Source organism: Esox lucius, chromosome 21 (assembly GCF_011004845.1).
Source record: "Esox lucius isolate fEsoLuc1 chromosome 21, fEsoLuc1.pri, whole genome shotgun sequence".
NCBI classification, from domain to species: domain Eukaryota; kingdom Metazoa; phylum Chordata; class Actinopteri; order Esociformes; family Esocidae; genus Esox; species Esox lucius.
In genome coordinates, this window is record NC_047589.1 from 16,726,430 (window position 1) to 16,752,599 (window position 26,170).

At 41.0% G+C, this 26,170-nt stretch overlaps 3 protein-coding genes across 6 annotated transcripts in view; 2 read left to right on the top strand and 1 right to left on the bottom strand.

Annotated features, from left to right (window-relative positions):
- Nucleotides 1-359: 359 nt before the first annotated feature.
- Nucleotides 360-8,975, bottom strand: trdmt1 (tRNA aspartic acid methyltransferase 1). Its single transcript, XM_010899028.4, has 11 exons — nucleotides 8,572-8,975; nucleotides 7,889-7,998; nucleotides 6,941-7,017; nucleotides 6,786-6,857; nucleotides 3,058-3,123; nucleotides 2,536-2,605; nucleotides 2,354-2,437; nucleotides 1,836-2,176; nucleotides 1,620-1,677; nucleotides 1,279-1,408; nucleotides 360-701 (listed from the first exon to the last, which is right to left on the bottom strand). Exons 1-11 carry the CDS (start codon nucleotides 8,633-8,635, stop codon nucleotides 601-603), a joined length of 1,173 nt encoding a protein of 390 aa, XP_010897330.2. The 5' UTR covers nucleotides 8,636-8,975; the 3' UTR covers nucleotides 360-600.
- Nucleotides 8,976-9,793: 818 nt separating this feature from the next.
- vim (vimentin) lies at nucleotides 9,794-18,793 on the top strand. The gene is made up of 9 exons (XM_010899027.4): nucleotides 9,794-10,478; nucleotides 11,208-11,268; nucleotides 13,105-13,200; nucleotides 14,674-14,835; nucleotides 16,217-16,342; nucleotides 16,871-17,091; nucleotides 17,346-17,389; nucleotides 17,622-17,704; nucleotides 18,168-18,793. Exons 1-9 carry the CDS (start codon nucleotides 9,925-9,927, stop codon nucleotides 18,207-18,209), a joined length of 1,389 nt encoding a protein of 462 aa, XP_010897329.2. The 5' UTR covers nucleotides 9,794-9,924; the 3' UTR covers nucleotides 18,210-18,793.
- Nucleotides 18,794-23,173: 4,380 nt separating this feature from the next.
- Nucleotides 23,174-26,170, top strand: part of pde1ca (phosphodiesterase 1C, calmodulin-dependent a) — a 114,371-nt gene continuing 111,374 nt past the window's right edge. For all 4 annotated transcript variants that reach the window (XM_010899021.4, XM_010899023.4, XM_010899022.4 and 1 more), the window contains exon 1: nucleotides 23,174-23,717. In XM_010899021.4, coding sequence (XP_010897323.2) covers nucleotides 23,471-23,717 — 247 coding nt within the window. In that variant the 5' untranslated portion in view covers nucleotides 23,174-23,470. The remainder of the gene's footprint in view (nucleotides 23,718-26,170) is intronic.

A 26,170-nucleotide genomic window follows, 5' to 3' on the forward strand; every position in this document is an offset into this window, starting at 1 on the left:
CTTCTTTGCCTCACGGGACCATAAAACATTATTTAGACAATTAACTCCCAGTGATTTCTGTTTATTGGCTGACTGACACGAGCCGTCACATGGTTTTTGGAGATAAGTAACCAGAGGTAAGGGAATGGCCATTGGCTAGCGAACAGGAACACATGCGGGGATGTGGCTGTCGGAAGGATCTTCCTTAGTGTCACTGTGGGATCCAAATGAGTTCAGGAGCTCAGCAAGACCTGTTTCACATCTATTAAAAATGCTACCAAAGGTTTTAAAAATTTGATGACGAAGGATGAAATTAATTCCTTTCAGATTACACTATAAATAAAACTGAAATCCATCATGAAGTACAGCAAGCAAGAACAAAAGATTACAAATGTTTTATTTAATTTGATAAATGGTTCTGAATAAAGTTGCCATTTTCAAACAGAAAGGAAACATCTAAGACATTGGCACTGGCTGACTCCAATACTCCACTCCATGTGGTGAAGCACATTTAAACAGTTTGTTCAGTTCATACAGTAGTGAACATGTCCCTCAGGCCAAACTGTCTGCTGTTAATAACACAGTTATTAACTGGACCAGTCCTTTTCAATGTCTTTTCGGCTATGAGACTAAGAGCTGTATGAGCCGGGCCACCACGTGGACATTCAGGCTATTCCCCAGGACTCGGTACTGTTGCTTGGTGGAGATGTTCTTTGGGAAGGCTGTAATGACATGAAATCACACCATCAATTACAATCCTATGAAACCAACACAAAACTAAACACACCCTTATTCTGTTTTAGTCTCTAAACTGTCGAGAAATTGCACAGTAATGACAAGAGAACCTCAGTTTGCAAAGCTCATTTGAGAGTCTTTGGTTTACAGTGTTAAGACCCATCCTTCTGACCTTCCACTAGCCTCTCCAGGTTTTGTGTCATGCCCTCCTTGTCTCCTTGGCACGCTTCCCCAGTCATCTGCTCTTCAATTACAAGACCGACCCAGAAAGATCCTCATGCTAAATCCTCTGTAATTTAAACTGCAGGCGATTTACGTTTATATTGACCAAACCACAGCAAAAGTCATAGGGGGACAAGACAAGAAGACCTATCCTGTGTTCTTCAGACTACAGAATGAACTCCAGCAGGCTGCAGCCGGATTTGCTACCTTAATGGGAACATTTCTCACAGCCTAGAATTTATGAGACCTGTTTTGAATTTTGTGGGTTTATTCCTTATTCTGACAAACAAACCAGTCATAAAGATGTCCTTCGGTATGGCAGACTGGGGATGTATGACTCACTGAAGTGCTTGGGGAAGCCCATGAGGTTGGCAATCTCTCTCGGGGTGAAATAGCGGAGCTTCAACCTGGACAGCTGCTGTAGTTTCTCCTCATCAGACAGGAGCTCCAGAGATCTAAATGCCGATTCCATCTTAGGACAAGCACAAAAATAAAAGATATCAGCCAGGACAGAGCTGGCCCAGGGTCCCTTATGTTCACATTCAGATTGGTAATGGAGCAGACATACTGTAACCCAGTAGACATAGAGTCCATACGTTTGCACGCAAGCTAATTTTCAAACATGTTCTAGATGATCTATTATAAGATGTGTGGCAAGGGTGGTTTAAAAGGTGAATACCTACATCTGTTTCCATACAGGACTGAAGCACAGAGCCTGTTCCCTCAACATAATGTCCATACCTGTGGAAAAACCGGGGATGAGCAAACTAAAAATGTACAACAATTAGCAAAGTAATGGAAAGAAAATATGACATCCTGTTCAACACCATGCCAGACCAGGTTAAATAATCAAAAGCTGTGCTGTGTTGTCTGGGTCCCAGTGCAGCTTGACACCATACCCTTTGGTGAAGCACACAGATCTCCGGCAGGTGGGCCTGACTATGTCCATGAGCAGAGCATAGCGCAGCAAGGTCTTATGGGAAAGCAGGTACTGCTCCATCTCTTCTCCTCCATGGTTCTCCAGGTAGTCCCCGATCTGTCGGACAGACTCGTCTCTGTTCTGGCGGCTCTTCCTCTCCGCGTCCTGGATACGCTCCAGTTTGTACAAGACACCAGCATCTTCCGCCTGGGTCTCCCGCCGCTCTTCCTCTGGACAGGTGGTTGAAGCGGAACTGTGTGAGACGGGGAAACTGCGGCCTGATACATCCTCCTCTGCAGGGAGAGGGAAACCTTCATGAATCTGTTTAAAAGAGGAAATTAGTTGAACTCACATTGTTCATTTCAATTGCAACAAACACATACAACTAGGATTTTGTCTCCATAATGTTGAGCAATTCATCTTCAAGAATGTAAAGTAGACACCATTACAAGTAACTAGGTATGTCATGTCTATAACTGAGACTGATGTTCAGGTGACCTCTGGAGTAGTCTGAAAGCAAAATGATCCTGGTGGAGCTTTGGCAATCAGAAAATACCGGAGTCTGGAGTTGGGCATCCCCAGCTAAGAACAGAGACAGAGACTGTTAGAAATCTAGATGTGCGAGCTCACTACGTCACTCATTTTTGTGAAAGCTAACTTAAAGAAAGAGGATATCTTACACATGTAGGTGACACCAAGAGCTCTTGGTAGTTGTAGCCACATTCAATTAGTGTTTTCACCATAGACTCCCTAGGCAGTGAAGAAAGAGAAGACACCAAGATTACTTGTTAATGCAAATTAAAATAGCATTTGCTAATAAATGGGGTTAGGAACTGTAGTGGGGTTGCCTAAATCGATAAATTAGAATGTAGGAAAGATAATCTGAAAAAAAGAGAGGGAATTAATTCATCTCGATCATTTTACTTTGATACAATAGCTAAATGTGATGCATTGAAGGATATTTGTTTATTTAAATGAACAGATGTTAAGGTTGTGTGATTCATTTGAAAACGTTCAAATACCACTGGCCTGTAGGATTTAGCGAAAAATGGCCGGCCTAATGCTCAAAGAAAGTTCTGTACACAGATCAGATCTACAGTGACAGAGACAAGGTAAACATAGGCCTGTCCCAGGACACTATTGGCTGCCAACAGGGTAACCATGGTGACCCTCCAGAGCATGGGACCCATCTCTATGGTTACCTGGCAGAGGATGTCTCAAAGCCTTTCACATTTTCCAGCAGAATGAAGCGCGGCAACTTACTAAGCCTACAGGAAGAGAAGAGGGTCAAACTACATAGCATACTATACTATTTATTTGCCATGAGAAACAAAAACAGAGAATTAAATACTTCAGAGATAAATTCAAATGTATGGCAAATTACCACAGGACATTACATCAGCCTATGAAGAGGAAGAAAATGTCATGCAGAACAATGGCTTCACTGACCAGAAAAGGAATGACAAAAATAGCAAGACAACAAAGAGGGGAAACTGACTGACTACGATGTAGGAAACGACAGAATGGTTTTCATCCTACTGGTAGAAAAATAACAAAACAAAGCAGGCTTATCAGCTACCTGAAAAACATATAGACCATTGGGAAGGGATACAACTGGAAAAATATAGGCGTTCTAAAACTTTAGACCAGTACTGTGTGTGTATATGTGTGCGTGTATATACATATATATATATATACAGGATCTCACATAAGTGAGCACACCCCTGATTTTTGTAAATATTTGATTATATCTTTTCATGTAATAACCCTGAAGAAATGACACTTAGCTACAATGTAAAATAGTGAGTGTACAGCTTTTATTACAGTGTACATTTGCTGTCCCCTCAAAATAACTCTACACACAGCCATTAATGCCTAAACCGCTGTCAAAAAAAGTGAGTACACCCCTGAGTGAAAATGTCCAAATTGGGCCCAATTAGCCACTTTCAATCCCCGGTGTCATGTGATTTGTTATTGTTACAAGGTCTCAGGTGTGAATGGGGAGCATGTGTGTTGAACTTGGTGTCATCGCTCTCACACTCCCTCATACTGGTCATTGGAAGTTCAACATGTCAACGCATGGCAAATAACTCTCTGAGGATCTGAAAAAAGAATTGTTGCTCTACATAAAGATGGCCTAGGCTATAAGAAGATTGCCAAGACCTTGAAATCAGGGTGGCCAAGACCATACAGTGATTTAACAGGACAGTTTCCACTCAGAACAGGCCTCGCCATGGTTGACCAAAGAAGTTGAGTGCTCGTGCTCAGCGTCATATCCAGAGCTTGTCTTTGGGAAATAGATGTATGAGTACTTCCAGCATTCCTGCAGAGGTTGAAGGGGTGGGGGGTCAGCCTGTCAGTGCTCAGACCATACGCCCACACTGCATCAAATTGGTCTGCATGGCTGTCGTCCCAGAAGGAAGCCTCTACTAAAGATGATGTACAAGAAAGAAAAACAGTTTGCTGAAGACAAGCAGACTAAGGACAAGGATTACTGGAACCTTTGGAGACTGGGCCGCAGGACAGTATTCCAACATGATAACGACCCCAAACACACCTCCAAGACGACCACTGCCTTGCTAAAGAAGCTGAGGGTAAAGGTGATGGACTGGCCAAGCCTGTCCCCAGACCTAAACCCTATTGAGCATCTGTGGGGCATCCTCAAACGGAAGGTGGAGGAGAGCAAGGTCTCTTATCATCCACCAGCTCTGTGATGTCATCATGGAGGAGTGGAAGAGGACTCCAGTGGCAACCTGTGAAGCTCTGGTGAACTCTATGCCCAAGAGGGTTAGGCAGTGCTGGAAAATGATGGTGGCCACACAAAATATTGACACTTTGGGCCCAATTTGGACATTTTCACTTTTACTCACATTTGTTGCCAGCGGTTTACACATTAATGGCTGTGTGTTGAGTTATTTTGAGGGGACAGCAAATTTACACTGTTATACAAGCTGTACACTCACTACTTTACATTGTAGCAAAGTGTCATTTCTTCAGTGTTGTCACATGAAAAGATATAATCAAATATTTACTAAAATGTGAGGGGTTTACTCACTTTTGTGAGATACTGTATATAGCTCTATATGCTGACCCCTATATATAGGGGTCAGCATGATCGAGACACACATATATATATACATATATATATATTTATATATATACACCGATCAGCCATAACATTATGACCACCTGTCTAATATTGTGTAGGTCCCCCTTTTGCCACCAAAACAGCCCTGACCCGTCGAGGCATGGACTCCACAGGACCTCTGAAGGTGTGCTGTGGTATCTGGCACCAAGATGTCAGCAGCAGGTCCTGTAAGTTGCAAGGTGGGGCCTCCAAGGATCGGACCTGTTTGTCCAGCACATCCCACAGATGCTTGATTGGATTGAGATCTGGGGTATTTGGAGGTCAACACCTTGAACTTATTGTTGTGTTCCTCAAACCATTCCTGAACCATTTTTGCTTTGTGGCAGGGCGCATTATCCTGCTGAAAGAAGCCAAATCCATCAGGGAATACCTTTGCCATGAAAGGGTGCTCATGGTCTGCAACAATGCTTAGGTAGGTGGTACGTGTCAAAGGAACATCAACAAGAATGGCAGGACCCAAGGTTTCCCAGCAGAACATTGCCCAAAGCATCACACTGCCTCCGCCGGCTCGCCTTCTTCCCATAGTGCATCCTGGTGCCATGTGTCCTCCAGGTAAGCGACCCACACACACCCGGCCATCCATGTGATGTAAAAGAAAACATGATTCATCAGACCAGGCCACCTTCTTCCATTGCTCCGTGGTCCAGTTCTGATGCTCATGTGCCCATTGTAGTTGCTTTCGGCAGTGGACAGGGGTCAGCATGGGCACCCTGACTGGTCTGTGGCTACGCTACCCCTTACGCAACCAACTGCAATGCACTGTGTGTTCTGACACCTTTCTATCAAAACCTGCATTAACTTTTTCAGGTGTATATATAATGTACATATTTCTTCCCAATGGTCTATTTGTTTTTCAGGTAGCTGATAAGCCTGCTTTGTTTTGTACTATTTATACCAGTAGGATGAAAACCATTCGGTCTTTTCCTACATCGTAGTCAGTCAGTTTCCCCTCTTTCTTGCCTACCTATTTTTGTAGGCTTTCTTTTCTGGTCAGGCCTTCATTCCTTTTCTATGAACCATTAAAGTTGCTGTTACATTTTCTATATAAAAAAAACACTGTTGAAGGATCACTGGTCAGGCTGTGAAAATGACCATTCCAGTTAGAGATTAGGTAAAATACATTCACACTTCAGGAAAATGGAACAAAATAATATCCAGGTATTTGAGCACAACTGGATCGATATTTAGGAAGTGGAAGCTGCATCACACCGCTCAAGAAAACACTGTCCCTCAAAACTCAACGCACTAACTAGAGGGAGATTTGTGAGAGGAGCCACAGACAGTCCAATAATTAATTTGAAGGAGCAACTAGATTTCAGTATCAACTTAACACTGCCTCGAGGCACACAACCCCTTTATGTAGGCATGGAGCTGGTGGCATTATGTTGTGGGGATGTTTCTCATCAGCAGGGGCATCTTGTTAAAATTAATGGAACAATGAGTGGAGCAAAATACTGGGAAATACCACAAGAAAACGTGCCACAGGCCGCTGAAAAACTGGAGCTTGAAAGGTTGGCTCACTAGAATACCCAAAAACGTGGACACGATTTTGTACCCTTTTACTAGTCTATGTATTTGTATTACTTCATGTCTAACTTCGGTAGGATGTTCCTCCCATAAACCAATGTTACCTTACAATAACAGATTTTGAGTTTCAGTGTTTAAAAAAAATAAATAGCATACAGAACAAAATGTGAAATGTACCATTGCATAATGTGTTATAAGAGAATTGGTCAAGGGTCAGAAAACATTTGCAAGGCACTGTATATGTAACAGCCTGACCTTGGTAGAAGATCGAGGATGTAGAGAAAGCTCTTGGTTCGGGGATCAGATATGTCACCTTGTAATCCAATCCTACAGAGGAAGAAGAGTGCAATGTCCCTTTACCATCAAATAAATGAACTAATAAAGATGTGTCTACACACAGAAGCACATACCTGGTGAAAGGTTGGCATGGAGGGCTCATCAAGATCATATCAAAAGTCAATTTGTTGAAATCATCCAATGTCATTCCCTGAAACCAAACAGGATAACTGTCATTTACACTAAACAGTGTTAAGAGATTGCAAATGAAAAGAAAGGTAATTGTCTTCTTTATTAGGCCATCTGCTTATATTCAACTGAAAATAATAGTGAAATGCCCTTACAAGTGACTTACAACTGAATGTTTTCTATGTGAGCCATCCCTACAGTATACAAGCCAGTGACTATGAGTTCCTACGTACGTAAAATGTTTGTGTATAACACTAAACCCTTTGTGGTACACACATAAAACAAATATCTCATATTTTTACATCCAATAAAACATTTGGTAACACTTAACTAAATCCCTGCTGGTAAAATCCTTCTCGTTGTTTTTTAAAGACAGCAGGTTAGTTTGTGTAAGATACCACAAAAACCATCACCTTATATCAACTTCGGTTTTCACACATCATTCATTTAAGAGGGATGCTTAACACTGGATTGTTCCTGGTGCGTCGTGACTGAAGGGATGCTGACAGAGCAGACAACCTTTACCCCTCACTTACCCTGCTCCTCAGTTACTCTTTCACCTCATACAGCCTTATAAAACACAAGTCATGAGAATATGACTAAGAAATAGTGTACAGCTTAGGCAGAATTGGGTGCATGGAAAAGTTAACTTAGGTCAACAAGTGAGTGTTCACACGCGTGCTGATCTGACTTACGTCCTATAGTTGGACGTGCAAGTGTAAAAAGATCTGCTGTGAACACACAGGAAGTCACTTTCTGAACTGACAGTTTCATTTAAATCGTTTTTTTTTTTTTTTTTTTTACGTCGTTGACGTTTGCCCCTGATGTGTAGGTATGTAGTATGGCAACTCATGTGATCCTTGGACCTCAACGCTTGTTCTAAAACGGCTAACCTCGATGGTCTTGGGATGTAATGGCGTGTTGGGGAAGTTGTGTTTATAGATCTCATTGGCTGTGGTGTTCACATCCACTGCAGCTACCACTTCTGCGCCCACACCACTCTCTGCACAGAAAGACATGTTAATCAACATGACATGATGGACAGTTAGCCTACGTTATACATAACATTAGGCTCTGGTATTGCTGATGAACTGGTAAGCTAATGATCAACCGGCATTCTCCCGTACACGGTATGAATAGCGACAGTGACACCTGTTGAAAGCCAACGCATCAACATGATAATTAGAAATGATGTAGCTGCTTAAGCGAACTAAATACACGTTCTCCTCCATTGACTAATTGGACCAACTAAATGGTTGAAATTCCAACTCAACCGAACTTCACGAAAACGTTGGGGTGAGATGTGACAACCTCAATTAATGTGTCTACTGTACTACTCGAAAGTGAAGAGTCATAGCTCGTTTGCAATCAACAGTAAGAAAAACATTATCCTACTGTAGCTGACGCGTTTAACATATAAATTAGCTTAGAACTTCAAATATAAGACCTACATTCTAATAAAAAATTGTAATAGCAGAAGGAATTCAAATTGCTAACGTTAGAGTGCTTAATTTAACACAGAAAAAACAGTCCGTCTATCGTAATTAATATAAAAACACGCACGTGACTTGCATACCTGTTAATGCATAATGCATTCCCCCGATACCGCTGTATAATTCTAGTACCCTAATGTTTTCCATGTTTGCTCTTTGTTGGAGCTAGTAACACCAGCACCTATAGCTGCAGTACCCGGTTTGACAGCGTGTTATTTTGTATACAGTATACATATGAATATAATGAAGAGATCGTACTATCTCCGTCCTGAAATATTTCACATTTTGTCGAGGCAGGCAACAGATTCAGACCTAAACGCATCGGATTTATTACGGACAGATTTTTGCGATAGTTAACCCTCCCTTTGCGTTTTCCTCTCAGTCAAAATGAGTAAGTGTTACTAGTGCGTTTCCGATCAGAGTACAGTAGTCAACTAAAACAACGTTCCGGAAATGTGTGTTCCGCAATTATGAAAATAAATTGCATGGAAAGTGCTTGTTGAGTGTAAATTGAAAGTTTAAAATTGTTAATAGTTGTTATTCATTTGTTGTAATAATAATCTCATAAGTATTGCTAAAAGTCCATGCTATGAGCAAACAGCACGCTGTTTAATATTTCTCATGTCGGAGAAAATGTTAAATAAAACCCCAACTTTTACGAAACACAAAGAAATGAAGTTGAGATTCAGGCTTCTGCACGTTGTAAACCCCCCAGAAGGGAAAGGTCAGGTCTATGGGGTAAATATGCACGTTACCATAGAAACACAAAATGGGAAGGGGGATGGTATGATTGTTCGGAGTGAGGGTCATTCTGTTCTTGAAACGTTTTGTATTAGGTAGGGTAAGTATGAAGTAAAAGTGCTTAAAGTTATTATTTTAACCTGCATATTATGCATAATTCAGTTTTATTGGAATTTGATAACAAAATTAACAACTTTTAGTAGTTTTAAATGTGTGTGAATAATATATATATATATTTTAAACATGTCCTTTCACGAGATGGGACCAAGCTATACATAAAAACATTCACAACAGGTTTTACGGCAAAGAAGAACCAAAGTACCCGGCTATACATTTAACAGTAAGGTCCAAGAGTAAACATCAGGCCGTGGTGTTTCTGTGGATGAGTTATTTGCCAAATGGCAACTCGTGAGAACACCCAACGAACAATATGGTCTACTGCACTACGCTGAAAGCCACTGCTCTACGCTGATGATTCACAGGCTCCAGGCTCCATCAATCACACTCCATGCGCCGTTATGTGATTTGCATAAAGGGAGTGGACTATAAATACAGACTTGGGTCCACTGCAGAGTTCTCGCTGGGGCGGTACGGTTCAGTGTGCATCCTACACAGTGGAAGTCCAGTTTGAGGATAATAATTTAAAATCCCTTTTTGAAAAAAGGAAAACACTTTAGGGACGAAAGGATTACAATATGAACCGGACAACCAGCAGGCAAACCACCTCTTCATCCTCTTACAAGAGGATGTTCGGCGGCGAAGTTCGACCCAGTGCAGTGATGGCTCGGTCTACACTTTCCAGCCGCCAATACTCGAGTCCCGTCCGATCATCTCGGATGTCCTACAGCGTGTCCTCAGCTCCGCCGAGCGTCTTCGCATCCAAGACTGTCCGACTCCGCAGCAGTGCCCCGATGCCCCGGCTCTCTTCGGACAACGTGGATTTTGCCTTGTCCGATGCCATCAACATGGAGTTCAAAACCAACCGGACCAACGAGAAGGCTGAGATGCAGCACCTCAACGACAGGTTCGCCAGCTACATCGACAAGGTGCGTTTTCTGGAGCAACAGAACAAGATCCTGTTAGCGGAGCTGGAACAGCTAAAGGGAAAAGGCGCGTCCCGCATCGGGGATCTGTACGAGGATGAGATGAGGGAACTGCGAAGGCAGGTGGACCAACTCACTAATGAAAAAGCTCGAGTGGAGGTGGACCGGGACAACCTGGGAGAGGACATCGAGAGGCTCAGAGAGAAGTAGGAAAATAATTAATTTTAAATCGTTCAATGCTTTTCACAGGCTCGTATGTCCCCATCTAAGAAAAATATATCTAATATAAGTGCCGGTGTTATAGCTCATAATATATATATATATATATATATATATATATATATATATATATATATATATATATATATATATATATATTTTAAATACCCCATTTATTATTTGTATTTTTGGTTTTTTATTTTCTTCCCCTAAGAAATCCTTTTTTAGGTTTTGTTCCAGAAGTCTATAGAACATAATATATCAATTCATTCATTAACCGAAGACAATTTATTTCTTTTTTTTGGCCACTGTCCATGCATTCTTTGGTTCTTTGTAAGTCCCTTTGCCCTCAACCCCAGAACTACACACAGATACACGTTTAATTCAGAGTTGTTACAGATTTAGCATTACGGAGTTACAAAATAGTTAATCCATGGCAACTTTCTGTTTGACTGTTTTAACTATTTTAGCTTTTCACTAAGGAAAAGGAACTTTTTTTACAATGTTCGCGTCTTTTGAAAACAATGTATTATGTTAATATTAACTTTGCTTTGCTTGCGCAGAGTACATTTGACAACAAAGTATCCTCAGATATAAGACTAAAGATGTTATTGTGATATAACGGTATTACTACAGCCTTTCCTACTCCATGTCTACCAAATGTGGGTGTGGCACTTGAAAATGGATTAGGTAATTCTCTCCAATGCCATTTTCAGGCTCCAGGATGAGATGATCCAGAAAGAAGAAGCAGAGCATAACCTACAGGGCTTTAGACAGGTATGGATTAATTTACATGTTATTCCAGGCTATTACACTATTCGTCTTCTATCTAAAAAGTGTCACACTTTTTAGAAAGTGCGTTAACAACATGATAATCCTGTTCACAAAGAATACTTTGTCGTTTTGTACATTTAAAATGTAAAGATAAATGTCTCCTGGTATGCATAGCCTAGAAGGTGTCCTGCAGTGAAATTCTGAGATGTTTCACTTTCATTAACATACATGTTTCAAAATTACTTGATAATAACTAATATGTCTTTCCATTGTCAAATCACAGCCATGTATTACTGATACGTTACCACCACTGCCATTTAACAAAGCCATTCTCTTTATCCATGGAAAGAGACAAATATATAGATATATAGATAGATATATAGATATATAAAGTATACAGTACACTGAAATGACCATTCCTTTCTAATGATGTTATGCAAAACATTTTATTCCAGGCATTTTAGAGAAAGTATTGTGTGGTCAAATTTTTATTCTGTTGGTGGCTTTACAGTGAGATGGCATTGTTACTGAGGATCTCAGTAGATATTGATGTACAGTATTGATCCTGTCTCATAGCTCACAGCAGCCTTTCTTTCAGAGGGCAGGTTTTATTCATTAGTTATATAGATTATATGATAAAGTTTACATTGTCATTCTGTAAGAAGCACTTAATGCTAACATCCTTTCATAGCATCCTTTTTGGATCTGCTTGCCTAAAGTAGGATCAGGTCAGCCAGTCTGGATTGGGGGAGGTTAGGGAACAAAGCTAGGATGTGGATGGGAGATCTACCACGTGGACTATTGGGAAATAAAAGTAGAGCTGCCTGACAATACACAACCTGAACAATCACAGCGAAATTTCTCATCAACACACTTTTTATTAGCCCACAGCGTATGTATCCCCCTTTGCATCCGCTTCTCCACTTGGGGAATTGCCAGTGGAACGCTCAGTGGAATTAGGGTGATTAAATATATACTAGAATATGTAATGTTTCACAGAAAGAGCCTGTGGCTGTCTGAACAGAAGCAAAGAGGATGGTCCCTGTGTCAGGTTCTTAGACACAAAGCTCAATGGATAGCTTTGTCTCAGTTGGAGACATTTTGTCAGGGAGGCTGATTCTCCGATGCCATTGTTTTTTGCTCTTTTGATGAGCAGGGGGGAAGGGGGGCTGTGGGTTAAATGACAAAGCAAGCTGTTGTACCGGTGGGTGGCACCAGTGGCTGGAGTGAGGAGGGGTAAGGTTGGGAGCTGTCCTACACGAGGGGTGTGTCTGCAGGCAGTCAGCAGACACATGGAGGCAGTGTTTGTTCAGGACCTCTACATCTGCTGCTGGCACCAAGGGTTCTCCAGAACTGAGACCAAAGGCCAGCAATCTGTGTGTGTCCAAGTCTGTGACGCTTAGCAACCCCCTGCGCCGGTAACTACACAGCACAGCAACTACAGAGAGTGTGTGTGTCCACATTCTCTATCACGGTTTTTAAAGCAGGAAGCAACTGTCTGTGTGTGGCTGTAATGTCCTTTAGTCTAATCCTTGCACTGGAGTTGCTATGACAGTGCAGGGCGTTGGTGGTTATATTCAAGATAATCTGCAACGCTGTCAGGATGCGGACAATAAATGTAACGCATTATAATAAGGTGACCTGAGGCTTAGTGAGAAGACTGTTGCTTTTTCTGGAAAACATTGATTAGAAAGTGGTTTTATTAAAGACATTTTTGTTCAATACTGAGGATGTTGAGTGCTATTTGTTGCAATTCCTATGTATGCTAAATCAAATGTGACTGATGAAATACATTGTTCCCATTTTGTACTTTTTGTTTTGTCATTGTCTGTGATGTAGGATGTGGACAATGCTGCCCTAGCTCGTCTGGACTTGGAGAGAAAGGTGGAGTCTCTTCAGGAGGAGATCATGTTCCTCAGGAAGCTGCATGATGAGGTGAGTCACTGAGATAGTGTTGTTGTTACCTAGCATCTGTCAAGCTAACCTTACCTGTAGAATCACAAAAGCTAAAACCATCCTATGAAACAAAACATGTATTTATATTAATTTATATTCAGGATAATGTTTTACACCATTGTTATTCTATCTTCAAATCATCTTGTTACAATTATTTTGTACATTGTGCACATGATAAGGCCACATGGAGGAACAAACAATTATAGACACCAGTAATGTTGTTGAAGTTCACCAAAATGGCCCACTACATTTCATTTGATAAAATAAAACTTGAATGAATGTTACTAAAAAGATGGTAGGTTACTGGTAATGCAAATGACCCGACAGGCACACCTGTTCCAAAACACAGTTTGAGTCTTAAGCATGAATAGATGGTGGTTTTGTCACGCATATGTCTGTTACACCACACCTGTGTTCATCCCAGCTGTACTAGTTAGTACAGTCAACTCCCGGTCACAGTCACTGAGCCCTGATAGGATCATGGACTTGACCTGGCCAGCAGGGTCATTGACAAGGTGATTACACTCTCTCAGCTAATTGGAAGACTGGGAATTAGAGTCTAGTGGATAAGGGAATGGCAGGTGGAGCGACAAAAGAGATGAAGACATAAATCCCAACACCGAATGTTCTACATCATAAAAAACCTTCTGGAAGACATGTCCCCTTTTAAATGGGTTTGAGAAGGAATGGCTGAATGTGTCAATCAACTCATCCTACATCGATGAATTTATGCATTGGTTGATTCAGTCTCGTTTATTACCCGCCCAACACAACAATGTAATTAAACAAAAGCAGTGGGACTGGGGTACCTTGCTGGAAAGTGAGAAGAAGCTTCCAGAATTATCTATCCCTCTGCAGGAGCAGATCAAAGATCAGTGCCGTAACTGTGTATGTCTCTCCTCTGTAGGAGGTGCAGATCAGTGCCATAACCGTTTCTGTCTCTCCTCTATAGGAAGTGCAGATCAGTACAGTAACCTTGTCTGTCTCTGCTTTGCAGGTGCAGATTAGTGCAGTATCCTTGTCTGTCTCTCCTCAATAGGAGATGCAGATCAGTGCAGTAACCTTGTCTGTCTCTCCTCTATAGGAGGTGTAGATCAGTGCAGTAACCTTGTCTGTCTCTCCTCTATAGGAGGTGCAGATCAGTGCAGTAACCTTGTCTGTCTCTCCTCTATAAGAGGTGCAGATTAGTGCAGTAACCATGTCTGTCTCTCCTTTATAGGAGTTGCAGCTCAGTGCAGTAACCATGTCTGTCTCTCCTCTATAGGAGGTGCAGATCAGTGCAGTAACCTTGTCTGGCTCTCCTCTATAGGAGGTGCAGATCAGTGCAGTAACCTTGTCTGTCTCTCCTCTATAGGAGGTGCAGATCAGTGCAGTAACCTTGTCTGGCTCTCCTCTATAGGAGGTGGCTGTTTTAGCATCAGCGTGTTTATCTTCCCTTTAACCCCCCTACAGGAAATTGCTGAGATGCAGGCCCAGATCCAGGATCAGCATGTCCAGATCGATATGGACGTGGCCAAGCCCGACCTGACAGCTGCCCTGCGGGACGTCCGTCTGCAATACGAGACCTTGGCCAGCAAAAACCTCCAGGAGTCTGAAGAATGGTACAAGTCAAAGGTGAGTCTTTTACGTTATCTGACATCTCCATCAACTGTTTCTGTCAGTCTGTCTGCCTAATGGGGACTGTCACCAACAAGCAGATGCATCCAGTTTCCAGGGATTATCGAATAGATATTGAATACTTATATCGATGGAACAGTGTAGGAGACTGTCTCCCTGGCACTTTTTCTCTCTGGTCAGGGCCATAATGTGCTCAGCCACTTTGTTTGCTCAGACATTATGTCAGGGTGTATATGTTATCGCAGCAGGATTTTAAATCATTGATTGTAATTGCCCAGTTTGCTGTTCTACGAAGACAATGCAAAATGAGCCGTTCTACAGTAGCAGTGACATCACTGCAGGTATGACTGAGTAGGTGTGTAGTCGGGCTGTCCCCTTTTGGATTAACCACTCACTCTCCCAACTAATCAGAGGTCACTGTAGGGCTGGATAGAATGACTGCTTACCACTCACTGAGAGTCAATGGCAATATGGTGTGTGTGTGGCCTCTGAGTGGTTTATGCTTAAAAGCATATTGATCAGAATGGAAAACTAAATGGAGATATATGAGGACAATCCAATGCTGGATCCAAATTAATAACCTCGTGTTAATACCATGTTGGACATTTCCAATTTAAAAATAAGTACATGTGAACCCCGATCTATATGCCTTGCTGAAGTTGTGCATGATTGATATGCTAACAAACACAACCACTATATCAATTTGTTTTATTTTTGAAATACACTTTATTGAACTCTAGAATTAGTTTGTGATCATGTCTTCCCATACGGCTGTTCTCGATGTACCTAATGACAAAAGTTATCTTTTGTTAGCTAAAGCATTTTGTCGGGTTAGCTATGTAGGCTAGTAAGCTAGCTAATGTCATCATGTGGATGTTCTTGCGTTTCTTACAAGTTTGCGAGCGTGTGAACACGTCAAGTCGTTAATCAGATTAAGCAACTTGTTCCACGGGTCATTCCAACATTGCGTGAAAGCAGGATTTAAAAGTGGTTTCTCTAATGCTGTGAAGGTTTGTAAAAAGAGAAAGATGAACATCCTCTCTGTGTTGAGTTGACAGTTAAATGGCTGGGCACATAGCCAGGGTGAGAAAAGAAAGGCTGAGTGTTCAACTTTAATCTCAGGGTTGAAGAGGAGAGGAACCTCATGCAAGTCTGTCTCTCTCGAGGTCACTCTTATTCTCTGTCTATCCTCTTTCTTACCACACATCAATTAAGGCTAATTAAGAAGCCCAGTAATCTCTTCAATTACTAACTAAGACTTCTTTCCCACTCTTTGTCTCCTGGTCTGTCTTTCTCTTCACCCTCTAAATCTTTCTTTCATTCTCCCTCTCTCTCGATCTTTCTATTTGTCTCTCCCTCTTCCCATCCCCCATCTCAGTTTGCCGACCTGTCTGAAGCAGCGGCCCGTAACACCGACGCCATTCGCCAGGCCAAGCAGGAGGCTAATGAGTACAGGCGTCAGGTTCAGTCGCTGACCTGTGAGGTCGACTCTCTCAAAGGAACCGTAAGTACTTCCTGTTCGGCCATTACACCTTTTCCCTTCCTCTCAGCTTTTGACTCCTAGTGGAGCACAACCAACCCAGTCAAAATACAAGAAAAAGAACTTGTGGTGCATGAGTCAGATAGAATTTTAATGAGACAAGGGGTAGAAAGCCAAAAATAGAGGAGCAAAATGTCCTCAGCAGACTAATTTTTGTCCCTTCCCAAGACTTGATGTAACAACTCAGAGGTAAAGAAGAGAAATATAATGTGAACTGACTTTAATTAACTCTCCGTATAGAGCATTCAAAAACAATACATCATCATTACCTCTGACAGTGACCTGAGTTATCTTACTCTTGATAGTGATTTGTTAGTTTTCATACTTTGCGTGGACCCTAAAAAGAATAGCTGATGCTTTGGCAACAACTGAATCGGATCCAAATGAACCTCGAAATGTAAATCTATGCTATATGTATATGTACCAGCTCTATGTATCGGAGCCTTGGCTCGTTTCACCTGAGTCATCTCTTCATCAACCTGTAATGTGTAGAATGAGTCCCTCGAGCGCCAGCTTGGAGAGCTGGAGGAGAGTTTCGGCAGCGAGGCGGCTAACTACCAGGACACCATCGCCCGCCTGGAGGATGACATCAGGAACATGAAGGATGAGATGGCCCGTCATCTTAGAGAGTACCAGGACCTGCTTAATGTCAAGATGGCCCTGGACATAGAGATCGCAACCTACCGGAAGCTACTGGAGGGAGAGGAGAGCAGGTGAGGTCATGATAATGCTGATAACATCTGAAATGTGTGGTTGATGTTTTTTATTATTGACTTTTGTCAATACTTTTTAGTCAATATTTTGATCAAATGTTTCTAGTGTTATCCACTTGCTTTGGCAATGTTTCTTGGTTTTTCCTAGACAGTAGATGTGTGTAAGTAGCTGTGTCTAATGTGCTTTTCACCTTTCTCCGTACCTCTCTTTCTCCTGTCTCTCTCCTTTGTCTCCCGCTCTCTCTTTTTACTAGAATTACCACTCCCATGCCCAACTTCTCTTCATTTAACCTGAGAGGTAGGTTATTTTGACTGTGATCAGTACGTTGTAAAGACCACCAGACCACCAGCAGCGTATCCTCATATACCTCTAGAATGTTGCAGATGAGCCTTTACATTATATATTGAAATGCCTTAGGCCATACTGATTACATGGTGTTAAATGTTTTTATAAAGAAGCAATTACATTTTGCACCAAAAATATTTTTTAAGATCAAGTTGCAGTCGCACTCAATGTCCTCTTATTGCAGAATCCATGCTGGATGCTAGACCAATGACTGACAACTTGTCAAAGAAGGTTGTGATCAAGACCATTGAAACTAGAGATGGTCACGTAAGTACTATAGTCCATTACTTTTAAATTAAATAATGTCTGCACAGTACGCCAAGTGTGTGTAGACTGCCCATGCTAAAAAATGAAATAACACATTTATAACAAGGTATGCAGCATTATAGCCATAAAGATGTGACTATAACCAGAACATTATTAAACCATAACGATATATTTGTATTCATTCTTACTAATATCATTCACTAGTAGTCTATATACAGAAATCTGACATTTGAAATGAACATTTCTCAGTGTTTGTTAATAGGACAATCTATGGCAATAACAATCAAACAATCAGGGTTACTAGTCAGTTTAAGGATCAATATTGTAACTGTATTGTTGTATTTATTACAATCGCATCAATTTTGGCAATTCATCCTGGTATGGATTTTTGGCCCAAAATGGCCCAGATGTGCGCAGACGGTTGCCATGTCGACAATGATGTCATTCTCTCTCTTTCATTTAGGTGATCAATGAGTCCACCCAAAACCACGACGACTTGGAGTGAACATCAAAGGGCATGTCTCTATGAAAGAGAGGAGAGTTAGCAGCATACTGAGGACGAATACACCGTCAAGAGACGAGACGAAAGCAAAATGGGATATTTCTGTTGTTTATGTGAAAGAGTAAATCTAAACAAAAACAGACAAAAAAATAGCTTTAAAGTGCCTTTTTGACACGTTACAGGACTTGCTGATCCGGTCTGGTAGGGCTGTTGCTATGTAGGATAGACACTGTTTAGAGCAGATGACACAAGCTTTAATGGATGTTTCTGTTGGACCACTTAGACACTGGGCACATCTCAAATGACACCTTTTGCCTACATTATAGTGCACGTCTTTAAAAAGGACTCCTGTGAATTTTACTGCACTATGAAGGAGAAACGGTGTCGTTTCAGGTGCCGCCACACTAAGTCTCTAGTTTGCACTTGATCTGTTAGACCAACACTTTAAGCAATGGTGTTTTTGTGTTTTCTTTTCCATTCTAATTTACCAAAATCATAGAAAGGATTCAAGCACTGTTTCATGTAGAACAGCACCAAACTGTCAACACCTCTGTAAGTCAATAAACCTAGAGAAGAATGAAAACACATTCTGAGGTGTCTTGTTTCTTAAAAAGTACTCATTCTACAGGGTTTGTTGATGCTCCATGCTCTTGTAAACCAAGTTTCTCTCTGGGACTTACAGGCAATCATAGGCCTTTCTTCAATGTCGTTCTCCTTGCTTCCACATTTCCAACCGCCTTCTGAAGGCCAATGGGAGGAGAAAGTCTGAGAGGACTTTCTAATCCAATCAGTTTTCAGAAGGAAACAAGGAGCGAAACAGAATTTGAGAAAAAGGCCATCAAATCCACATCTGTTTCCTCTGCTTATATCTCCTGGCCTAATTCCAGCCACAGTAGAGGAATATACGTTATGTTTTATCAAAAAACAGACAAACCGTGTGTATTAGACAACACCATGAGCAAGCTCCTAAATAAAGGTTGGTACAGTGTTGGCTCATTTCACTGCAACCCTGCCTCCAGAGGGACAGTTCATCTCCCTGTATACCACATTCATACTCCCTCTGCTCAAACCATATGGTATACCGTTAACCAATCCATAAGAAGCTTAGCTGATAAATGTATTTCAGACCTACTCACAACTGTTTTACATAATAATATTTTGTTTTGGATTTCAGATTTTTTCTGTTATGAAAAGCGATTTAGAAGCTGAAATGATTACTTTTCACTTTGTGACTTTTGCAAAACAAACTATTTGAAAAAACATCCCACTTTCCGGCTGGCTGTGTAACATACTATAAGTTTAATCACTATCATACCTCAGCCATAAAATTCCATGTTTGAAAGTGAGTGGTTTAATGATGTGGGGCAATATTTGAGCACAAAATTACATAGTACACAATTTTTGGAGTCCCAGTTTGGCTTGACAGCAGCACTTTCACAAACAGTGGCCACAAGTTGTCAGACGCATCTTTATGAGACAGCAAAAACTAAGTATCTTCCTAGATGGTAACAACATTAAATATTAAAATCCCCGGTTTCAATCACATCCTGCCCATGTTTCTGACCGTTTCATGCTATAACCCTTGTCCCTTGGCACAAATCACAGAAAGCTGGATCAAGAGCTCAGTCTCTTGATAGGCTAATGTAATTGGCCTCTATTTGGGGTAACATTCCTGTGAGTATTCTTGGACCAAGACGTCCTGCCAAATGTAAAGACACAAAGAGGTGCTGTTTCACATGGTGGGTCTTTAGACGGCTTTCCCAGACTGGCATCTTCCCCCTGGTGTTGTCTGGTGTCATTGTGGCAGTGAGAGGGCACTGTGAGAGATAATTTAAACCCTTCACTAACAGATGTTAACGTTATGGGTTTGATTTCCACGGGGACAATAAAATATGAAAATGTATGCACCCTTGACAGTTGTTCTAGATAAGAACTCTGGTCTGACAGTTATGTAATGGCAAACTGCACTCAGGCAGACCATCAAATCATATACATGGATTCCATTTGAGGATAATAAAAACAATCCAGTCCTTCCACATTCAGTAAACACCACTTTCACATGGTTGTATTAAAGCTTCTTACACTGTTGGCTTGAATTTAGGTTAAGTTTCATTGGTTGTGCTACACCATTTCCTGGCCTCCCATTGACTTGTGCTACACCATTTCCTGGCCTCCCATTGATTTTTGCTACACCATTTCCTGGCCTCCCATTGATTTTTGCTACACCATACACCACTAGTCTGTTAAGAATTCCCAGAAGTATTTTCCAGTGTTGTGCCTCTTGTTCTGAAAGTTCAAAGTACAGTAGCATCGTGAGTACAGCCTTCAGGCAAAAGTTATGATGTATTATAGTCTTTGCGTTTAGAGCTGGTATTCTTTTCTGCCCCTTTTCACAACTGCTCCAGCTGTCTTGTATGGGCATAACAAACGTATGTGGACCATACTCATACGGTAAATTTTTGCAACCAGCCTTTTGTCTATTTTGCCAGTGTGTCATACCAAAAACTGATAGAAATGGAACAGTGGTTATAAAGATATATAATACAAGTCAATTAAGAACCTGGAGTTGACACCCATGAAGCAATGTGTTTGTTCACATTGTATTCACATTTGTTGGTAGAGCTGTCTAAGAAATGGTACCCAATTCCAAATATAGTGCAATGTAATACTTTTCACTAGTTTTGACCAGAGCACATCAGACAGATCAAAGTACTCCTGAATAGATGTCCTGTCTTTGACCACCCCCTAGTGGAAAATAATGAGCTAAAGCATAGAAACACCTATGCATACACCCATGCAGAGTCCTACACTACACCCACATCTCAACATACACCCAAGAATACACCCATGCCGAAATCTAAAAAAATAAATAAAACATATGTAAAATAATACTTTTACGTTAAGAAAAAAGAACAAGAACACATATACAAAGAAAAAGTAATAAAAGAGTTAAAAAAAAACGTAAGATTTTTTTTTTTAAATGTCCACCATAGAAACAAATTAATATAGCTAGTTATTATATAAAAGGGTATTGGAAAAAGAGGTAGAGTACTTCACAAATAATTTGTCATTGTCGTCATACTTGGTGCCTTTTCTGATAATTTCTCCTTGTTTATTTTCATCCTGATGTTTTGCTTTGTCAGCCGCAAAGAAATTGGGATAAAGCTTTAGGGACAACTAAAATGTAGGCATTGCTTTCCAGCGATGGAGAACAACTTGGGGTTATATGTGCCTGAAAATCAAGCTGTTCACCTTCAGGTAAGCTCACTATAAGTACCAAGGAGTCTCTGTCCTCCCATGCCACAAGCCTGGTATAAGTATACAAAAAACATTTGTTAACTTGGTTATCCTTTCAACACAGTCATGGTAGCTACAAAAGAATACATTTAAACCAAACGTTGTAACTAGACAGTTATAAAGTTAGCTGCTAAGCTATGAAAAAATTGTTTCTGCTATTCCCCTTGTTGACACTAGAGGGTGGAACGTACCAATTTCTCCTTAAATATTCTGAATGCTATTGGAAGAAAAGAAAACACTTAATGGAATGTTTGTTTAAAAGTTCAGAAGTGGCAATCTTTTAAACCCTAGAGGCACAAATATACTTCTCTGGAATTTCTATTTATTTATAATTTACACATTCTTAGGATGTGTGTTGGTGCATCAGCAAAGTGCCTTAACAGGCTACAATATGTCTTGAACAGTACTGTTTTAACGCCAGTGTCCTGGCTTCATTGTTAATCAGGCCTTATTAACATCATGACAACTTAATAATTTCTTGGTTTCAACTGGTTAATTCATCCAGCCCCTATTGAACCACATTATATCTGCTCCAATGAATCCCAACATATCCACATTAAATGGAACCCTTTCACATTCTAACAAGAACCCTTTCATATGTACTCTAAACAAAATCTGTATCACATGTTTTCTTAACAGATCCCTGTCATGTATACTGTAAATATATCCTGATCATATCTACTTTAAAAATAACCTCAACATGTATTCTCTAAACAGAACCAAATCCTACCAAATCATATCGACTCTGAATAGAACGCTGTCATATCTACTCTAAATAGAATCCTACCATATCTACTCTAATTAGAACTCTCCCAGCAGTGTCTTCCTCTATCATTCCCTTCTCTCTAATCACAGAGGACTAAGGGAATGACAGAACAGAGAGCAAAGGAAAGTAACATAAGATGTATCACTTGACCTTTTTTAAAGGCTGTAATTACTGCCATGTTTCTCTGCAAACACACACAGAGTCACACACACATCACCATCATCATCCTCATCCTCATTATCATTATAACACAACACTAATGTCAGTCCTCTACCCCAAATATTTAGCTTATGTGCACCCCTAGTATACAATTTTTTATTTTTCTTTGCTTTTTTCATATTAACACACACATGCTTAGGAATTGTATTTTCCTTTATATTTGGAAGAATATTATAGCATATCAAAGAGATAGTTTGAGATGAGGGCAATAAACCATGCTATCCCCAAAGTGAGAACAACTTCCAGATAAACCTTTTTATTTCTCTGTGTCCCTCACAAAATCCTTAAGCAGGATTTCTAATACAATTTTTACCACCCTATCAAAATGCTTTATTTTACCAACTTCTTGTAGAAACAGCTAGACTGCTAGCTAAGCAACTTAGCAATAGCAGAGACTATTTGATAATTGAACGACATAGCTTAAAAATTATAGCAACATGTTCATCAGAGGTACAGGGCTTAACTGACAAAACTATCTCTTTAATTCAATTATATTTACTTAAGCATGGAACAAATTATACTTATTTATATACATAACTATATTATATCAGTAATAGCACATTATAGCAGACAATTTAATTAGAAAATTGAAGCTGTTGAAAAGAAAGTAAATACACGTCATCATCAAGCGCATTTAATTGAACTAGAATGATTTGGCTTCCTTCCCACTAGGGTAGTTGCTCTTTCCACGTGGAAAACGGATGAACAACTAGTCATTAAACGAGGCTTGATTAGAGCAGCCTACATCAACTGTTGAACGAGAAGCCCGTAATTGTCAGTCAACAAAACAAGTATGACAAACTTAACAAGTTCGGTTTGGCTCAATAGATGGACAGTAAGTTGGGCATGGCAATCGGCATGACAGAAGCCAACTAAGTGAAAAGTAGAAAGTGTATTTCCTGAATCTTGGGAAGTTTTAGGAAAATACGTTACCGCAGGCTTCATTTCTGAAACAAACATTTAAAAGGTAAAGACTGCGGACATGGGCTCAGTTACCTCGACGTTGACTAAAACAAGCAACACAGTCGTGCAGGAGGGATCACCAAGGGAGCCAGATAGACCCCTGTCATTCCGGAACGGAAGCAAGCGGAGAAGTCTTCGATCAACTATGCTCCGGTATCATCAGAGAAGTGGCCGGAGCCCGGGGGAGTCGCTGTCCGAAGTGCTGAAAGTGCAGGACCGTAGAGGAGTGACGAGGGTCCTAGAGACAGTATCGGAGACTTTTGGCGGTAAGCGCTCTTTTATGCTTACATAATTGAAATCGGATGTCTTCTTTCGTGCTGTCTTTTCTAAATGTGGGTCTAATCCTTCCCTTTTTGCAACGATGAAATAACGGCTTAACACATTGTTTCCCGAAAGCTATGAATTTTGCCCCAAAGCCTTGGTCAGGGTCAAACTGACAGACAAAAAGACAGGTTCTGTCTCAGCAATGATGACTGTGCTCCAGAGACACTTAACAGCTGGTCTGGTCTCTAGATAAATAGTTCAATAGATATGTATAAACCATATCATGTTATGAACAGTAAAGACAGTTTTAGCACGCTGTCCTGTTTTTATTTGTAGGACTGAAATGCAACATATCATGTTTTTATTTTAGCAAAGTGATTGTGTTATGTTAATATTATATATGAAGAGTGACGACGGAGAGTACAGTACACATCCAAGAAATCCTCTTGTCTGGGTGCTGCATAATATTGGGAGCAGAGCAACAACAGGAAGTGGATGCTTATGGGCCTAGTAGGGGCTATTGATTGGAGAGGACTTTAATTACACAGCAATTTGTCAGCATCTGGTTGGTTGTCTCCCACTCAATATTATTGTCACACCAAAAAGCCTAAAGGCCTAACCACTCTTCAACATGGGCTCTGGTCAAAATGCAGGCAGTGTTGGTACACATAGCGTTGCTGTTCTGATCCCAGCTGTGGGCCAGAGCATTTACCTAGGAGCATGTGCATTGAGGAGCCATTATCGTAAACAGGAAATGGCCATGTTCTAAATTACATGTATTACTCCAAAAGCAGGTTGATGACTGCAAATTAGATTGTCAAACGCCTACTTGTTTCCACTCTAATCCTGGAGAAATGGAAGGAAGAGGCTGTTCACATGTACTGGGAGGAGAAGTCACGTACTGTACAGTACAAACATGGCAGAAAGAGGTGAGACTAGCCCTACCAAAACGGTGATGGGATTTTACATGGAAACAGTCAGAGGACTTCACATTTGGACTTGAAACAAAGTCTTAGTTAGTTTAAAATACATTGAAACAGAAAATACATTTTTTTTCACAACGTTTCAGTACAGCGATATAACAACCATCTGGGTCCAGCAGACAGTGTAATTACTGCTAAAATCTTGAGAACAAATTGCAAACATCCTAACATGGTCCACTCTAGGTGTTATTCCAAGGGTTTATTTGAGTTTCTAATACCAGACTGAAAAACTGCTTATTTTCAATTTACAACAATGGGGTATGCACTTCTCTGATTTCACATTATTAAGATTTCAAAGAGGGCTAGCTGTCTCCTTTCAAACCATCTGTGTCTCATAGTATTCTAATCAATGCCGAGAGGTGGGGAGTTGTGTGTGTGTGTGACAGGGGAAGTCTTATCTAAAACACCCCCATGGATTGGCAGACATGAATATTCACATTTGAGCTCCATTCAGTCAGATCGTATGCTATTCAAGTTGCTGCCAGTGTGTGGTGCCCTTGTCCACGAGATGGTATTTTGTCAATGTTTTCACATTGAACTCGTGATTCCAGGTTGCAGTTACTGCGGTGCCTTACGCAGATTGACTATGGCTTCAATAAACGGATCCACTTCAGGACGATTTTAATCATGCAAAAATAAATGTCCACTTTTAAATACTTTTTAAGAACATGTATGCAATTCAAATTGACAAATTCCTCCTATAAAATAAATTCACCTGATTTACAGTGAAACATTTAATATTGCAGGTATTTTTGTTTCTATGCATCAAGTCAGACACATCAAACCAGGCATAAATAAATGTGCATCATATAATCAGGCACTTCATTCTTTAGTGTTAAATTGCGCAACCTCAAAAATGACATGGCGCCATATGGGATTCCACGTCTCTGGTGGAGGCTGCATCGTATGGGATTCCACGTCTCTGGTGGAGGCTGCATCGTATGGGATTCCACGTCTCTGGTGGAGGCTGCATCGTATGGGATTCCACGTCTCTGGTGGAGGCTGCATCGTATGGGATTCCACGTCTCTGGTGGAGGCTGCATCGTATGGGATTCCACGTCTCTGGTGGAGGCTGCATCGTAAGGGATCCCACGTCTCTGGTGGAGGCTGCATCGTATGGGATTCCACGTCTCTGGTGGAGGCTGCATCGTATGGGATTCCACGTCTCTGGTGGAGGCTGCATCGTATGGGATTCCACGTCTCTGGTGGAGGCTGCATCGTATGGGATTCCACGTCTCTGGTGGAGGCTGCATCGTATGGGATTCCACGTCTCTGGTGGAGGCTGCATCGTATGGGATTCCACGTCTCTGGTGGAGGCTGCATCGTATGGGATTCCGCGTCTCTGGTGGAGGCTGCATCGTATGGGATTCCACGTCTCTGGTGGAGCTGCATCGATGTATACTTCCTGGAAGGGGTCACTGGAGAGTCTAAGTAGCCCGCACACCCTTGATTATTTTCACTCCCTCTGCAAT

Coding starts and splice junctions, on each gene's coding strand:
- trdmt1 (XM_010899028.4), bottom strand. CDS start 8,635: ATGGAAAACATTAGGGTACTAGAATTATACAGCGGTATCGGGGGAATG. Junction 7,999..8,571: donor AATGCATTATGCATTAACAG/GTATGCAAGTCA, acceptor CTTTCTGTGCAG/AGAGTGGTGTGGGCGCAGAA. Junction 3,124..6,785: donor ATCCTCGATCTTCTACCAAG/GTCAGGCTGTTA, acceptor CTCTTCCTGTAG/GCTTAGTAAGTTGCCGCGCT.
- vim (XM_010899027.4), top strand. CDS start 9,925: ATGAACCGGACAACCAGCAGGCAAACCACCTCTTCATCCTCTTACAAG. Junction 14,836..16,216: donor AAGAATGGTACAAGTCAAAG/GTGAGTCTTTTA, acceptor CCCCCATCTCAG/TTTGCCGACCTGTCTGAAGC. Junction 17,705..18,167: donor TTGAAACTAGAGATGGTCAC/GTAAGTACTATA, acceptor TCTTTCATTTAG/GTGATCAATGAGTCCACCCA.